Below are 14,049 nucleotides of genomic sequence, written 5' to 3'. Positions count from 1 at the left end.
ATTGTCACTTCTGTTCAGAGAACGGAAAAGAAAAAAAAAGTTCAGTTTTACCAGTCAGCAAATCCACTGGATCCATTAATGTAAAAAAATATAACCGAAAACTGATTTTTTTATATATATTTTTTTTTTACAAAGGAACCGAAACGATCTCAAGAAACACAAATCGCTCAGCACTACCTCAGCACTATGAATTGAGGCTATTCTGATCCAAAACGGCGGGCAACTCAATATTAGGAAAGCGTTCGTAATGTTTTGTACACTCAGTTTACAGTGAGCTCCAAAAGCATTTGGACAGTGACACATCTATTATTATTTTTGGCCTGTACTTCAGCAATTTCGATTGAAAAATTATTCAATGTCTATGAGATTAAAGAGCAGAATGTCTGCTTTAATTTTAGGGTATTTTCATTCATATCTGGTTAACCATTTAGAAATTACAGCACTTTTTGTACATAGTCCCTCAATTTTAGGGGACCAAACGTATAGGGATAAATTCACTTAAGTGTATTAAAGTAGTAAAAATGTACGAATTTGGTCTCATATTCATTACATACACAATGACTACTTCAAGCTTGTGACGCTACAAATTAGTTTGATGCAATTTATGTTTTTTTGGTAGTGTTTCAGATGATTTTGTGCCCAATAGAAATGAATGGTAAATAATGTGTAACTGAGTCACTTTTATTGTAAATAACAGAAAATATTTATAAACACTTCTACATTAATGTGGATGCTACCATGATTACGGATAATCCTAAACGAGTGAGAATGTTAGACGCACAAATATCATACCTCCAAGACATGCTAACCTCTCATCATTACAATAACAGGGGAGGTTAGCATCTTGGGGGGGGGGGGGTTATGATATTTGTGTATCGTATCATTTCAAATCCAAAGTGCTGGAGTACAGAGTCCCTGTCCCAAAAATTTGAGCTCACTCTGATATAAGACATGATTAGAATGAAAAGCACAGGAAATAAAGGTTTTATGTCATACGCATTCACTCACTTCACACATACGCATTCACTAATTCCACAATCTCCGCCTTGGTTGGCATTTCTTTTAAATGGATCCATATTGCATCACAAGCTAGGTTTACATCCAATTTGTGCCAGATATGCTAAAATCCACATATTTAAAAAAAAAAATACAATTTCCCACCAGAGCTTTAGTTCCATCAAACTGACTTGTTGCAGATAAAAAGCAGTGTGCCGTGACAGTCATAACTTTTCATTTACTGAATAAAACAGAAGTTCTGCGTTTCCACCCTAGTTTTATTTCTGACGCTGGTTTTGGCACAAACAGTATGCGATAAACAGCAAATGTGCCCATGCTCGTCTTGGCACGTAGCTCTAGACAACAGTTTGCAGATACAGTACAAAGGGTAGATTAGGAGGTTATGGATAAGACCATGATCATTTTTATTTGTCAACTGGCAGCCGATCATGGCTAATCATGTCACCACCATACGAAATAAGACCATTGATAGTTATTGGAAAGAAGCATCTGTAATGGCTACGCTAATAAATCGGGAAGCAAGTACAGGGATTGTATTTAATACATGGAACAAAACAAGAAACACGAGTAGCGTACAGACATGAAACAATGACTCCTGGGGAAAGAACCAAAGGGAGTGACAGATATAGGAAGGTGATGGAGTCCAGGTGAGTCTCATGAGGCACAAGTGTGCGTAATAATGAGGAAACTGGTGGCAACAAGAGCCGGAGAGGGGGAGCGAGAGTAGACGTGACAGTACATCCTCCCTGACGCGTGTTTTTCCAGCGACAGGACGCCAACCAGAGGGACGGTCGCGAGGACCAGGATCGCTTCTGCTGAGGCATGGGAACCTGTCAAGCCGGCTGAGGCATGGGATCCCGACGAGCCAGCTGAGTCACGGAAGCCTGACGAGCTAGCTGTGGCTTCCCCTGTAGCTTCGGCAATTGAAGCCTGACGAGCCAACCGAGGCTTGAGAACCTATCAAGCCAGTTGAGGCATGGAAGCCTAAAGAGCCATCCTTGGTTGCGTCATTAGCCCCCCTTGGACCTGACGTCACCAGTAAAAAAGCAAAAAATAAATCCCTGTTTCTTCCTTTGGTGAGGCGCTATTCTGGATCGTCAGCGCTAATAAATTGGGAAGCAAGTATAGGGAGTGAGTTTAATGAATAAAAGATCATGGAACATATAACAAGAACCACGAGCAGCGTACAGACATGAAACACAAAACAATATAGCCTGGGGAAAGAACCAAAGGGAGTGACTGATATAGGGGAGGTAATCAGGAATGTGATGGAGTCTGGGTGTGTCTCATGAGGCGCAGTGCGTGTAACAATGGTGACAGGTTTGCAGAATAATGAGAAAATTGGCGACAATGAGAGGTGGAGCGGGAGTAGACGTGGCAGCATCAAGCTCATCACCATGCACATTCACCACCCTGTGAAGTTCATAACTTAATTAAATCTGTGCATGCTTTGCCAAGTCGCAGTGGGAGGATCACACAACGTAGCATAGTGTGAATCCAAGTTTACTTCAAAATTATGGTTATTGTGTCAATATTTGCAGATAAAAGCTTTTCTACTGCAAATGTCGCATATTCTGTTTCACAGACCAAAGAATTTGCCCACATATTTAGTTTTGTCGACAAATTAGCTGTTTCCAACAGGCTTGTCTTTACATGTTTTATCCGATGTACTTTACTCTAATAAAAAGGTTAGACGGAAACCTCTTTTGTGTGAAAGGCTTCCAGTCTCTGAGAAAAGAGCGGGAAAGTGATTCCTTTTTCCTTTTATCCATGGAATCACTCCCACAGTGTAAGAGATAACCAAATGTGTCTTTACTGCGTTCACACCCCTACTGTACACAGTCCTCATCCTCTGTGACATATTTCCTTCAATTCCGCAGCCAACTGTGTGAAGTGTTCCAAAGGGGCCTGGAGGGTTTGACATAATACAAAGTGAAAAGATAGAGCTGCTTGTTGCTCAAGTTCTTTCGAAGCAGGTGAAAAAAACAAATTAAATATACTGTGATCGGCGTCTTACGTAAAGCCTGTCTTTTGGTAGAATCGTGGATACAAATCAAATAAACACTTTCCTGCTGAAGAAAGAGTGCTATTCAAGATATGGAAGCTCTATGGAGCACACCGTTTCATGAATATAAGTTTAGAAAGGGAACAACCAGAACTTAGATTTTGTGTCTTTCAGCACACTTAAACCAGGGAGCCAAAGAACATAGCGCCGCTTCTCCTTTTGTAAACTCACTCATTAGTGAGAAAGGGGCCTGTACACTTATCCTTTGATACATCCAGTCAAAGTTTGGGCTTCTAATCAGGTTAATACAATCCAAAAGCAAATAAGGAAAGTAGTCAGGTCACTGACTTGTTATTAGAGAAAACATGGTGGTCCTCATGGTGTGACAGAAGTTCAGTGCCTTAAAAGCTTCTACCTCCCTCTTATTTTTAATCCCATGGCACTGTCCCAACACTGTCCACTTCTCCTTGGTTACCACAATTTGGAAATTGCATAAATGAGATCATATTTTAATGAGGTGAAAACAATTAAATGGAAACTCACTTAACGTGGCAGTTAACTACACTGCCCCCAAAAATAAAGGGAACACTTAAACAACATAATGTAACTCCAAGTCAATCACACTTCTGTGAAATCAAACTGTCCACTTAGGAAGCAACACTGATTGACAATAAATTTCACATGCTGTTGTGCAAATGGAATAGACAACAGTTGGAAATTATAGGCAATTAGCAAGACCACTCCTCAGTTCCTATGCTTCCTGGCTGATGTTTTGGTCACTTTTGAATGCTGGCGGTGCTTTCACTCTAGTGTTAGCATGAGCGTGAGGTAGCATGAGACGGAGTCTACAACCCACACAAGTGGCTCAGGTAGTGCAGCTCATCCAGGATGGTACATCAATGTGAGCTGTGGCAAGAAGGTTTGCTGTGTCTGTCAGCGTAGTGTCTGGAGCATGGAGGTGCTACCAGGAGACAGGCCAGTACATCAGGAGACGTGGAGGAGGCCGTAGGAGGGCAACGACCCAGCAGCAGGACCGCTACCTCCGCCTTTGTGCAAGGAGGAGCAGGAGGAGCACTGCCAGAGCCATGCAAAATGACCTCCAGCAGGCCACAAATGTGCATGTGTCTGCTCAAACGGTCAGAAACAGACTCCATGAGGGTGGTATGAGGGCCCGACGTCCACAGCTGGGGGTTGTGCTTACAGCCCAACACCGTGCAGGACGTTTGGCATTTGCCAGAGAACACCAAGATTGGCAAATTCGCCCTGTGCTCTTCACAGATGAAAGCAGGTTCGCACTGAGCACATGTGAAAGACATGACAGTCTGGAGACGCCGTGGAGAACGTTCTGCTGCCTGCAACATCCTCCAGCATGATCGGTTTGGCGGTGGGTCAGTCATGGTGTGGGGTGGCATTTCTTTGGGGGGCCGCACAGCCCTCCATGTGCTCGCCAGAGGTAGCCTGACTGCCATTAGGTACCGAGATGAGATCCTCAGACCCCTTGTGAGACCATATGCTGGTGCAGTTGGCCCTGGGTTCCTCCTAATGCAAGACAATGCTAGACCTCATGCGGCTGGAGTGTGTCAGCAGTTTCTGCAAGAGGAAGGCATTGACGCTATGGACTGGCCCGCCCGTTCCCCAGATCTGAATCCAATTGAGCACATCTGGGACATCATGTCTCGCTCCATCCACCAACGCCACGTTGCACCACAGACTGTCCAGGAGTTGGCGGATGCTTTAGACCATGTCTGGGAGGAGATCCCTCAGGAGACCATCTGCCACCTCATCAGGAGCATGCCCAGGTGTTGTAGGGAGGTCATACAGGCACGTGGAGGCCACACACACTACTGAGCCTCATTTTGACTTGTTTTAAGGACATTACATCAGCCTGTAGTGTGGTTTTCCACTTTAATTTTGAGTGTGACTCAAAGTCCAGACCTCCATGGGTTGATAAATTTGATTTCCATTGATAATTTTTGTGTGATTTCGTTGTCAGCACATTCAACTATGTAAAGAAAAAAGTATTCAATAAAAATATCTAGGATGTGTTATTTTAGTGTTCCCTTAATTTTTTTGAGCAGTGTATAATTGGTATTCAATCAAACTGACATTGGCGATTTATATAGTTTCTGTGAAGAAAGTGAATACAATTGTTATGTTACTTTCGTCAACAATTTACACCGTCAGACCAAACAAAATTTGAATTTTCCCTATTTTCCTCCATCTCTCTCTCTCTCTCTGCTATCCTCTCAGGTGCGTTCTGCAGTTAGGAAGAGATGGCACCGCTGGCAGGACAAGCATTCAATCAGGGCTAGGGTGGCGCGCGCCATGTCCATCCCCACGTCGCCCACGCGGGTCAGCTTCCACAGCATCAAGCAGTCCTCGGCTGTTTGAGGACCAGCAACACTCTGCTTTGGCTGAACGCCCCCGTCTAACCTCTTACCGCCAACCACCCCTCCAACATGTCCCCCACAGAGCACCGCTTTCCCCTCTTCTCTCCAAACCAACCGAGGGAAACAGCTACCGTGATGGTTCACACAGGGTACACTTGGTCTGTAAACACAGACCTCACATAGCCCCTCCCAGGGTGCGGTGACCTCTGTAGTCTCTCGCCTGCTAATACATTGAGGTACGTTCGCTCAGTGCATTCCCTCTGGAAGCTACAGACGGTCAGGATGACAATGGCCAAGCTAAGTAATGTCAAGAGCTGACTTTTTGCCAAAAGGCAGCACAGGGAATTGGTACAATCCCTGTGGCGTTAGCAGATTCAGCTGAGAGGTGACTTTTGATGTCAGTTTTTTTTTTAAATCATGTTTGTCAGTAAGTCCAGTGTTCTCTTTTTTTTTCTTCAAAATCCAGAAGTTGGAGTCCATATGGATGGAGTTGAAGTCCATAAGAATACTCAGAAAGTGGGAAGAAAATGGTACTGGGGCACGTGTCAAATACATTATCCCTGTTGGACTAACTGACCTGTTCAAGATCATTGACACAAACAATTTGATTCTTGTTCCTTTGCATGTTTTTATTTCCTGTGGAGCAATTTTTGAACTTTGAGCTGGCTATGCTTTCTGGCGCTGCATCATAAAGCGAATGACCGCCATGGACCATTCATTTCATGTCTGTCCAGACTACTGTCTCTAGTAAACATTCTCCCATTCCTTCCTTCTGTTTTTCGGATGAATTATTATCTTCATAGAGACCATGTTCTGATGTGAAATCGTAGGCCACCATTGAAGATGGATCCCTTCCCCATTATCCTTACAACAACAACCAAGACATTGTGCAAGCGGGAAAAAAGTGATGTGACATCCAAGACTGTTACTAATGGGAATGAACTGAAAAATGGTACACACTGTCAAATCTACCTAGAGGACAAAACAGTTGTGTTTTTATGTTGCCCAGTTCTTTCAGGAAGTAAGTATTTAGCATAACTCTCCTCAAACTGTGAGGACTTCTTCTCCTCCCTTTCATTTTAGCCTTTTCTTGGGACTCAAACGCAAAGTTGGCTTAGATATAGTCAGACCTGGGGGGGTGGGGGGGTGGGGGGTGGTGAAGGATGAGCAGCAGTTTAACATCAATAAGGCATTTCACGCCTGATAAGGTTTTCTTGAGGCTCAAGCAAATAAACACACACATATGGAGAGGACTTATCATAGGCTACAGTATGAAACATAACTGAATATATTTTCTCTGTTGCCTAAGGTTGTAAAAGGTGTTAATTTTCAACCGAATAAGCACTCCTTTAGAAAAAGCACTTTTATTTATTTCAAATTCCAAAATGACCAGGACTTTAATAATAAGATAACGTCCACTTTAGTATATCGTTCATGAAAGCTGGATTGGGAGAAATGCCAATTATTAATATCATTTTTTGGGACTAGCTATGTTAAGGTCTGAGAGGAATGTGGATGTTTTTGGATGCTTCATCTCTGCAACTCGCAAAACCTATCTATACTAAATCTTCAGACTAAATCATTTTGTTCTTCAAACTCTTTCTTGCCATCAAACAGGTAATGAGTTACATTGCTATTGTGTCATAGAAGGTACCCAATGGGCACGCACACACACTGGTTGAATCAACATTGTTTCCACATCATTTCAACAAAATTACATTGAACCAACATGGAATAGACATTGAATTGACGCCTGTACCCAGTGGGTACTGACAATACTTTGCTTAAATTCTGCAAATCCTTCCAAATTGAACCACCCATTATGAAGGACCATAACACATCTGATCATCATTCCAATTCCAGAACATAAAACCATTTATCAGATATTGTCATGCACATAGCACAACTTTTTATTTTTGAATGACACATGAATAAGTCAAAGTAACTTGGAAAAGATTAACACTGTCTGGCAGATGAGTGAGTGAATGCTGACTTCTTGTGGTTTGTTCTGGCAAAGGGGAATATAGTTATGCATCTTCAGATAGACGTTGTCTAGACAGGACCAGTCTTAAATGTTTTGCAGTAGGATCCCCCCCTCTCCCTCTCTCTTGCTGAAAAATATTGTAATTATGAGTACAAAAGCTAAAATAATTCACAACCATCAGCTCCCCAAAAGTTCCCTTATTTTTGTTGTTCTGTACATTTGCTAATGTGGGAGCCCTCCCAAACAGCTTGTGAGCTTGAAGCTTGAATCTCTGGGCTCAGAGAACCAGTTGGCTTCCACACACTACCCCACACAGCACAGGATGAAACCAATTAAGACCAAAGTTTTACTTGGTGTTGTTAAGATAGCTCACCCCAGTAAGTAGAGCTGTGAGAGGACTGTGAGAGTTATAATGGCCTCACCCACAAGGACTTCTCATCTGCCTCTCTCACTCTCGTGCACGTGGTCTGCTAATTAGCGTGGTCTGCTAATTAGCTCTATCTGCAGGGAAGTCACAGCTAGTTTGACTGAAAGCTGAGAGCAAGGGACAATTCAGGAAAGAGAGAATAGTACCAAAGCCTGTATCCTGACACAGTTCCCTGCTGTGCAACATCTCTATGAATGAGCGAGTGAATGGAAGAACTGAGAATTAAATGAAAAGGGCTTTTGTGGTATAGATAGAGGCAGGGATAGGAACTGGGACTTGCTGGGATTTGACTTAAAATGTTCCCCCGGGCATAGCCGCATGAAGTAGGGGTATTGAGGTTGCTGCAGCACCCCTGATAAATCTACATTTAAAAAAGTATAACGGTGAATGACCCTCACTCCAAAACATCTTCCTGCGTCCACGCCCCCAGGCCATATTTCACAACCAGGGACCAGAAAAAGGGATTGTTTTGATGTTTTTCTTTAGGCTTTGAAAGGCATAAAGTACTGTATTTGTTCATACAGACTTTTGTGTTTATTTGGAACACAATTATATACAGTATTTAAAAAAAACTGGTTGAATCGTCATTTCAACCCAAAAATTCAAAGTGATGTTTAATCAGCATGGGAAACTGATTGGATTTTTAAATTGATGGGATTTTGGCCTTTTTCTCACCCAATCAAATGACAGGGTGGCATTTTTGGTGGATTTCACGTTGAATTCACGTTAGTTGACAACTCAACCAAATTAATATTAAAACTAGACATTGAAGTGACTTCTGTGACCAGTGGGTATTCAGTTGAAATGCATCCTGAAGCGCTAACTGACATTTAAACACCAAAAGAAAACAAACTGCTCTGTTTATTTTTCAAAGTCAAACAAAGCCAATCCTCTGCCAGATATGTCTATAGACAACAACAATTGTTTGATCTGTATCTTTTTTCCCTCCTGGTCCCTTTTGATCATTGGCATAAAGCAGTCAGAATAAAATATGTGATTTCATTGGCAATGTTTACAGATCGCTTTAAGTAATAGTTATAGAACGTATTGTCAGGCAGATGTATCCTAATCGCTGACAGAAACGATCACAAGAATCACAGATGTGGCTTCATCTATGTCTGCTGAAGGCAGGCTGATTTATTTTTCATGGGGAAAATGTGATAAAACTACTGTCCAACCCCATCTAACAGAGCACAGTTTATTCCACAATCCCATTGTTTATGTACCTGTCATGCTGTTTAACAAATTGAAGAAAGAGAGCGAGAGAGAGAGAGAGAGAGAGAGCGAGAGAGAATGTCTGGCGGTTGATATGTCAAAACGAACTCTTCGCTCACCCAGCCAGGGATGCTACTGCCCTCCAACACACACCATGTATTCCTCAACAGCCAGGATGCATGACGATATTACATTCATGAGATTAGAGTTTAGCCTGGAATGGAATTGCCAATGTATGATAGTGTTATGCATTCCAATTCCAGGTACCTGCCTCTGTCATGAAAATATGTTCTCTCTTAACCAAAATGATTTACCCTGGAGTTCCAAAGTTGGTTCTCTGTTATAATGTTACAAGAACCCTGTTCTATATCACTGCTACCAGATTTCCGAGACTTGTATTCCAAACACTGAATGTAATTCTATTTTGAACACATATTCCAGTTCATCATAACCAATAACCAGATCCTATTGAAAACTTTTTCAATGAAATGCAGTATTTCAGTATTTTGTAGCAAATGGACAATGCAGCTATTTTCCTTCCTTTTCCAGGAAACAGGAATATTTTAGTTAATAAAATATTTTCATGTATACAGGTGCATGGTCAGACTCCCGATTTTGAAATTCTCATTTTGCTAACTGACGTCAATCCAGGGAAAGTCGTTTCTTGAGGCAGCCGTTATTATTACTAGTATTATTATCATTCTATTTACAGTCAATGTCTCTCAAAGTGTGTCGTAGTCCTCATACTTCTTTAATATAATGCCGACATTGAAAATGGCTCCAGTATACAGTACACAGACAGCTTCAGAGTGAATTCCAGTTATTTGCACATATGCTATTAGTGTAATCAGCTGTCATTCCACTGACTGTCAGCAACATCAGTGTCATCAAATGTTCTCTCGTTTTTCTTTGTCATTACCAAAATAGTTGTGGTCACGGACATCCTCCAAAGGCACAAGCGCATCTATCTAGTCTATAGGCTGTTCTTATTTCTTGCCCTCTCTCTTTATTTCAATAGGAAAGTCTGCTGCTGCCCTCTCTCTTTATTTCAATAAGAATGTCTGCTGCTGCCCTCTCTCTTTATTTCAATAAGAAAGTCTGCTGCTGCCCTCTCTCTTTATTTCAATAGGAAAGTCTGCTGCTGCCCTCTCTCTTTATTTCAATAAGAAAGTCTGCTGCTGCCCTCTCTCTTTATTTCAATAGGAAAGTCTGCTGCTGCCCTCTCTCTTTATTTCAATAAGAAAGTCTGCTGCTGCCCTCTCTCTTTATTTCAATAGGAAAGTCTGCTGCTGCCCTCTCTCTTTATATCAATAAGAAAGTCTGCTGCTGCCCTCTCTCTTTATTTCAATAAGAAAGTCTGCTGCCGCCCTTTCTCTTTTTTGATTGTTTATTGGGTTTGATTTGTTTCCTTAAATTGTGCAGAGGGGTCTTGACCGATTTCTCTCGATGCAGTTATAGTTACGATAACAGCGATGTATGTAAGTGTTCTTTCTCGGGTATTTACAATGTGTTCGTCTTTTGTTGTGAAGGTGTAAGAACCAAAAATGTTTGTATTTATTTAACTGTCTAAGGCACACAGATTCTTTTATATTTATCACATTATTTAAAGGGTATAGCTTTTATTGAAGGACACAGGCCCACATGACCTATACTATAGATTGATAAATAAATCTAATTATGTCCACAATGTGTCTACTTAAGGTTTTGTGATGAAAGGTGTGACACGTAGTTTGATGTCATTTTTTCACTTTTGTTGTTATGTTTGATAATGTTGCAATTCTTCTTCTTTCCTCTTTCAAAGTCCAACATGGAAAATGTGTATTTATTATGTTTATGACTCTACTTGTTCAATGTTGGAAAGCGTTAAGAAATCATACATAGTTTGTTAAAAAAAAATTAAAAAAGCAATCTAATGAGAAAAAGTATATGTGGAGAGAGTTCAAGATATATGGAACAGTGCTACTACATAAATTGTGCATTAAAATTTGTTTTTTTAACAAACCCCAAAAATCTGTCACTGTTGACATTGAGACTGGTGTTTGCGGGTACTATTTAATGAAGCTGCCAGTTGAGAACCGGTGAGGTGTTTCTCAAACTTTTAATTGTACTTTCAATCCTTAATAATACTTTAGAAATTGTATTTACTTGTCATACTTAAACCCAAGTACTTTTACTCAAGTAGTATTTTACTGGGTGACATCCCATTTCAAAGTGGAAGACAAATATGAAAAATACAACACTAATATCTTGATTACGTAAGTATTCCACTCCCTGAGTCAATACATGTTAGAATCACCTTTGGCTGTTGATTATTGCTTAGACAGCCAATTTCAAGTATTTCCGTAGAGTTGCATGCCGATTTAAATCAAAATTTTAACTAGCCCACTCAGGAACATTTATTGTCGTCGAGGTAAGCAACTTCAGTGTATATTTGGCCTTGTGTTTTAGGTCATTGTCCTGCTGAAAGGTGAATTCTTCTGTTGCAAAACAGACTGATAAAGGTTTTCATTTTTACAGTAGCTCTATTCTGATTACTTTTATCCCAAAAAAATCTCCTTTAGTCCAAGCCAATTACAAGCACACATGGTGAACTACCTGAGCGGTTTCCTTCCTCTCTGCAAATCAGTTAGGAAGGACGTCTGTATCTTTGTAGTGACTCTGTGCTTTATGTCAAAGTGTAATTAATTACTTCACCATGCTCAATGTCTACTTTTTTTATGTTTATCCAACTACCAAAAGGTGCCCTTCTTTGTGAGGCATTGAAAAACCTCCCTGAAACTGGGTTTGAAATGCACTTCTCAGCTGAGGGACCTAACATGTGTGGGGTACTGAGATGAGGTAGTCATTCAAAAGTCATGAACACTGTTATTGTACACAGAATCCATGCATCCTATTATATGACTTGTTACAAACATTTTTACTCCTGAATTTATTTAGACTTGCAAAGGGGTTGAATACTTATTGACTAAAGACATTTCAGCTTTTCATTTTAAATGAATTTGTAAAAGCATATTTCCACTTAACATTATGGGGTATTATGTGTAGGCCAGTGACACAAAGTCTCAGTTTAAACAATTATATATTCAGGCTTATACACAACACAATGTGGAAAAAGTCAAGGGGTGTAAATACTTTCTGAAGGCAATGTATCAGAAAGACCGGAAATACATACACTTTGGTTGGAGTCAATAAATCTCATTCTTCAACCACTCCAAAAATGTCATGTTAACAAAAAACAAAAAGTTTTGGCAAGTCGGTTAGGACATCCACTTTGTGCATGACACAAGTAATTTTTCCAACAATTGTTTACAGACAAGATTATTTTTCTTATAAATTCACAATTAGTGGGTCAGAAGTCTACATACACTAAATTGACTGTGCCTTTAAACAGCTTGGAAAATTCCTGAAAATTATGCCATGTCTTTAACGTCAAATGGAGGTGTACCTGTGGATGTATTTCAAGGCCTACCTTCAAACTCAGGGCCTCTTTGCTTGACATCATGGGAAAATCAAAATCAAAATAAATCAGCCAAGACAATTGTAGACCTCCATAAGTGTGGTTCATCCTTGGGAGCAATTTCCAAACGTCTGAAGGTACCACATTCATCTGTACAAACAATAGTATGCAAGTATGAACACCATGGCACCAAGCAGCCATCATACCGCTCAGGAAGGAGATGCGTTCTGTCTCCGAGAGAACGTACTTTGGTGCGAAAAGTGCAAATCAATCCTAGAATAACAGCAAAGGACCTTGGGAAGATGCTGGAGGAAACAGGTACAAAATTATTTAAATCCACAGTAAAATGAGTCCTGTATCGACATAACCTGAAAGGCCACTCAGCAAGGAAGAAGCCACTGCTCCAAAAACGCCATAGAAAAGCCAGACTACGGTTTGCAACTGCACATGGGGACAAAGATCTTACTTTTTGGATTAATGTCCTCTGGTCTGATGTAACAAAAATATAACTGTTTGGCCACAATGACCATCGTTATGTTTGGGGGGAAAAGGGGGAGGCCTGTAAGCCTAAGAACACCATCCCAACCGTGAAGCAAGGGGGTGGCAGCATCATGTTGTTGGGGTGATTTGCTATAGGAGGGACTGGTGCACTTCACAAAATAGATGGCATCAAGGGGTAGGAAGATTATGTGGATATATTGAAGCAGCATCTCAAGACATCAGCCAGGAAGTTGTAGCTTGGTCACAAATGGGTTTACCGAATGGACCCCATGCAAACTTCCAAAGTTGTGGCAAAATAGGTTAATGACAACAAAGTCAAGGTATTGGAGTGGCCTTCACAAAGCCCTGATCTCAATCCTGTAGAAAATGTGAGCAGAACTGAAAAAGCATGTGTGAGCAAGGAGGCCAACAAACCTGACTCAGTTACACCAGCTCTGTCAGGAGGAATGGGCCCAAAATTCACCCAATTTGTTGTGGGAAGCTTGTGGAAGGCTACCCAAAATGTTTGACCCAAGTTAAATAACTCAAAGGCAATGCTACCAAATACTAATTGAGTGTATGTAAACTTCTGACCCACAGGGAATGTGATGAAAGAAATAAAAGCTGAAATAAATCACTTTCTACTATTATTCTGAAATTTCACATCCACACAATAAAGTGGTGATCCTAACTGACCTTAGTCAGGGATTTTTTACTAGGATTAAATGTCGGGAATTGTGAAAAACTGTGTTTACATGTATTTGGCTAAGGTGTATGTACACTTCCGAGTTCAACTGTATGCTGTATAAATACTGTCAACAGAATTCTGTGGCATTAAGCCTTTTATTTGTCAGTGCTCTCATGACAACTGGCAGATACATGTCACTGTATGCACAGTACATTCATTGTTATCGTCACCATATGATTAAGAAGATGAATAGAGATTCTTACAGACTAGCCTTTGATCCCTTCCGCATGACAAGCAAAACACATGTATTGATCTGACAAACCCATACAATACATACACCTTTAAAGCTGGAATCCGTAGTTGCTACAGCCATTTTTGGAATTAGA

General features: G+C 40.8%; 1 protein-coding gene across 1 annotated transcript in view; it reads left to right on the top strand.

The window, feature by feature from the left end:
- Positions 1-13,799, top strand: part of LOC135555846 (corticotropin-releasing factor receptor 1-like) — a 173,353-nt gene extending 159,554 nt beyond the window's left edge. The window contains exon 14 of the mRNA XM_064988613.1: positions 5,273-13,799. Within this exon, the coding sequence (XP_064844685.1) occupies positions 5,273-5,413 (141 nt within the window). The 3' untranslated portion in view covers positions 5,414-13,799. The remainder of the gene's footprint in view (positions 1-5,272) is intronic.
- Positions 13,800-14,049: the final 250 nt, after the last annotated feature.

The sequence above is a fragment of the Oncorhynchus masou genome, chromosome 15 (assembly GCF_036934945.1).
Source record: "Oncorhynchus masou masou isolate Uvic2021 chromosome 15, UVic_Omas_1.1, whole genome shotgun sequence".
NCBI classification, from domain to species: domain Eukaryota; kingdom Metazoa; phylum Chordata; class Actinopteri; order Salmoniformes; family Salmonidae; genus Oncorhynchus; species Oncorhynchus masou.
Note: the sequence above shows the minus strand (reverse complement) of the source record. Positions and strands in the feature narration are given on the sequence as shown.